Raw genomic sequence first — 3598 nt, forward strand, 5'->3', positions numbered from 1 at the left:
TGGGCAGGGGGCTCAGTGGTATCTGGAGGACAGGGCACTGGCCACTCCAGCCACCATCTTCTGCCAGGAAGCCTGCACTTCAGGGGTGAATTCTTTGCCGAAATGGATTGCCAAAACAGTCACCAGCACATTTCCCAGGAGCTGTTGAGATGAAAGGAGACAACAAAAATGAACCCATAGTGAGCTGGGAGCTCCAGCCTGGCCTCCAGAAACTACACACCCAGCTTCCACCCAGAATCAAGCCTATGTTAACTTCCCTCAAAGCCTGACATTTTGCCTTCCATTAAATGCAAGTAGTTGTTCCCCTTGCAGCACTAGTCACTGGCCAAAATTTAAAACTTGCTGTCTTCTTGCCACCACAAACCCCATATGTTGTAGGCTGAAAACGTTCAAAGAAACACACGTGCGCGCGCACGCACACACACACACACACACACCCCTGGCTTTCAAAATCTACTCTAGCCCAAATGTTTCCATTGATCCTCACCCCTGGACACACTTTGCCCCCATCTGGAATTAGAGGATATAAGTTTGTAATGAAGTGATAGCGGCATTTTGTATGTGTCCAGCTGATATAGGAATAGCCTCAGACTCTGTTTGGTCACCAGAGTTCCCCACTTTGACTGGGCCAATATATGCCTTCTGCCTGCATCTTTTTAATGACCATACTTGTCCTGCCTCCAGATAGATGTTTCAAAACAAATAACAAAAATGAGGGAAAGATGAAAGTTCTTTCTACCGGAATCTAATAAAGAAAAGTCATTTTCCTCATTTCCACCTCTCTTTTGTCAAAGTCAAAATTGTCCGTCTAGAATTTTAGAGGCACTCCTTAGGCCCTAAAACATTACCACTGGGTCTCAGCCCAGTTAGTCCTCTGCAGTTTCTTCACTCCCAACCCCAGTATCTTCAAATAGCTCACACCCAGCAGGTAGATTCGGCTGTCCTCAGATCAATACTCAGTTGTCTAAGTTGCCTTGAGACTGAACTCTGAAACTGCTGAAACTCCTGGACTCACCCTGAAGTTCTCAGGATCCACATGCAGCTTGTCACAGTGCAGCTCACTCAGCTGGGCAAAGGTGCCCTTGAGATCATCCAGGTTCTTTATGGCATCTCCCAAGGAAGTCAGCACCTTCTTGCCGTGTGCCTTGACCTTGGGGTTGCCCATGATGGCAGAGGCAGAGGACAGGTTGCCAAAACTGTCAAAGAACCTCTGGGTCCATGGGTAGACAACCAGGAGCCTGTGAGATTGAACAAGAGCAGTTTGACAGTCAGAAAGTGCCACAAATCCTGAGAAGCGGCCTGGACTTTTGCCAGGCACAGGGTCCTTCCTTCCCTTCCTTGTCCTGGTCACCAGAGCCTACCTTCCCAGAGTTTCTCCTCCAACATCTTCCACATTCACCTTGCCCCACAGGCTTGTGATAGTACCCTTGTCCTCCTCTGTGAAATGACCCATGGCGTCTGGACTAGGAGCTTATTGATAATCTCAGCCGTTCCAGAAGCGAGTGTGTGGAACTGCTGGAGGGTGCTTCCTTTTATACTTCATCCCTAGCCAGCCGCCGGCCCCTGGCCTCACCTGATACTCTAAGATTATTGGTCAAGGTTGCCTTGTCAAGGCTATTGGTCAAGGCAAGACTGGCCAACCCATGGGTGGAGTTTAGCCAGGGACCGTTTCAGACAGATATTTGCATTGAGATAGTGTGGGGAAGGGGCCCCCAAGAGGATACTGCTGCTTAATTTTTTTATAGCCTTTGCCTTGTTCCGATTCAATCATTCCAATTTTTCTCTAATTTATTCTTCCCTTTAGCTAGTTTCCTTCTCCCACCATAGAAGATACCAGGACTTCTTTTGTCAGCCTTTTTTACCTTCTTGTCTCTAGCTCCAGTGAGGCCTGGAGATTAAAGTTAAAGCATGTACCAATTTTTGAAAAGTTCGGGGATTGTGACATGTGTTTTAGGCATAGGTCCAGGATTTTTGATGGGACAAGTCTTAGTCTCATTTAGTAAGCATTGTGCTATACTTATCTTTGAAAATACTCTCTGTGGCTTTTTCTGTTATCTCTTAAGTTCTCAATAGTGCAGTGAAAATAATTCCTATAAAGTCAGTTTCAGTGCAGTGATAGATTAGTGTTATGTAATGTAAGACCTAATCCTTACCTCAATATGTACTTATCTGTACCTATTTGAAATAAATCATGCCTGTTTCATCTTAGAAAAAATATTTGATTCCATATTCACAATGTATATATATACCATATGATGTGTATTTATGACTGGGTAAGTGCGTGTGCTGGCTGATGACCAGAGTTTTGGTGTAGCTTTTTTATGCTCAGTAAAGATGATGGTGGAATGTTCTTTGGCAGGTACTCTGCATTAGAATTAATTATCTTGTATAGATGCTAGGTTCACTTCTCAGGGAATCTTATTCTAAGACATAAGACATGTGTGTACACGGAAAACAACTCTAGAGAAGCAAGGGCTGTTTTTATTGGCTAATAGTCCACACACTATGACAACTCGAATATCAGTGTACTTTAGACAGCTTTATTTCTAACGCAGTGCTGTTTCTGACATATTGGACCGTTAACAGGGTAAGAAGTATTTCTGCTGGTTTTTTGGTTCTGTTTTGCTTTTGGTTAGTTTGTTTTTGTTTTTCTCTGAAAGTGATCCATGATCTCAAACCTTGCTAGATTATGCCAGAAGCTCTGGAATTCTGGTTTATTGGAGGTGAGCTGTATCTTCAAATTAGTTTATCCCCTAAACTATCAGGTTGATTGAAATTGGTGAAATCCTTTCAGCCTTCATGATCCTGTGTAAAGATTATACCTGTTCGTTGATAAAGATGGCTAAAAGGCCAGAAAGGTACACATTTGCCCATGTAACAAGCCTGCACATCCTGCACATGTACCTTGGAAATTAAAATGAAATGAAATAAAATTAAAAGGAAAAAATGCCATGGCAACATCAGGAAGTTATCTTTTACGGTCTAAAAACGGGCGGCATAAATAATCTACCCCTTGTTTAGCATACTATTGAAAAATAACAACAAAAATCGGCAACAAGCAGCCCTTGGGGCTACTCTGCCTATGAAGTAGCCATTCATTTATTCCTTTACTTTAATTTTTTATAAACTTGTTTTACTAAAAAAAAAAAAAAAGAAACAAGAAAGAAAGTGCAAATTGTAAAATGGTAGTGAGTGACAGCATTTGAAGTGGATCCTTTATGGTATGATGGAGCCAGGCAGAAGATGTTTGGAGAAAGAAGTTCCTGAAAATAGGAAGGGCATGTAGAAAACTGTGAGGCTGAGGAGAAAAACGAAAGAAAGAAATATAAAGAAAGAACTTGACATTTCACTGTATATAAATACATTATAAGCCTAAAGTACATTGAAGAAAAAATAGGAGAAATCAAAGTTAGAGAGAAGGGCTCAGGCTTACGACTTGGCACTTACAGATGAGAGTAGTAGAGTAGGTATTTTATACTGAAACATAGGGGACCAGGGGAGATTTGTAAACCTGAGATAAACATGGTTTCTAATCCACTGAACACCCAAGCTTATTTTTTTTTCTCCTTCTTCATCTGCCTTACTTAGTGCAAGGCGC

The 3598-nt window shown here is 42.2% G+C and overlaps 1 protein-coding gene across 1 annotated transcript; it reads right to left on the reverse strand.

Annotated features, from left to right (window-relative positions):
- LOC112617645 (hemoglobin subunit gamma) lies at nt 1–1881 on the reverse strand. Its single transcript, XM_025374353.1, has 3 exons — nt 1362–1881; nt 1016–1238; nt 1–141 (listed from the first exon to the last, which is right to left on the reverse strand). Exons 1-3 carry the CDS (start codon nt 1451–1453, stop codon nt 13–15), a joined length of 444 nt encoding a protein of 147 aa, XP_025230138.1. The 5' UTR covers nt 1454–1881; the 3' UTR covers nt 1–12.
- Between the last annotated feature and the right edge of the window lie 1717 nt (nt 1882–3598).

Source organism: Theropithecus gelada, unplaced genomic scaffold (genome assembly GCF_003255815.1).
Source record: "Theropithecus gelada isolate Dixy unplaced genomic scaffold, Tgel_1.0 HiC_scaffold_3069, whole genome shotgun sequence".
NCBI lineage: Eukaryota > Metazoa > Chordata > Mammalia > Primates > Cercopithecidae > Theropithecus > Theropithecus gelada.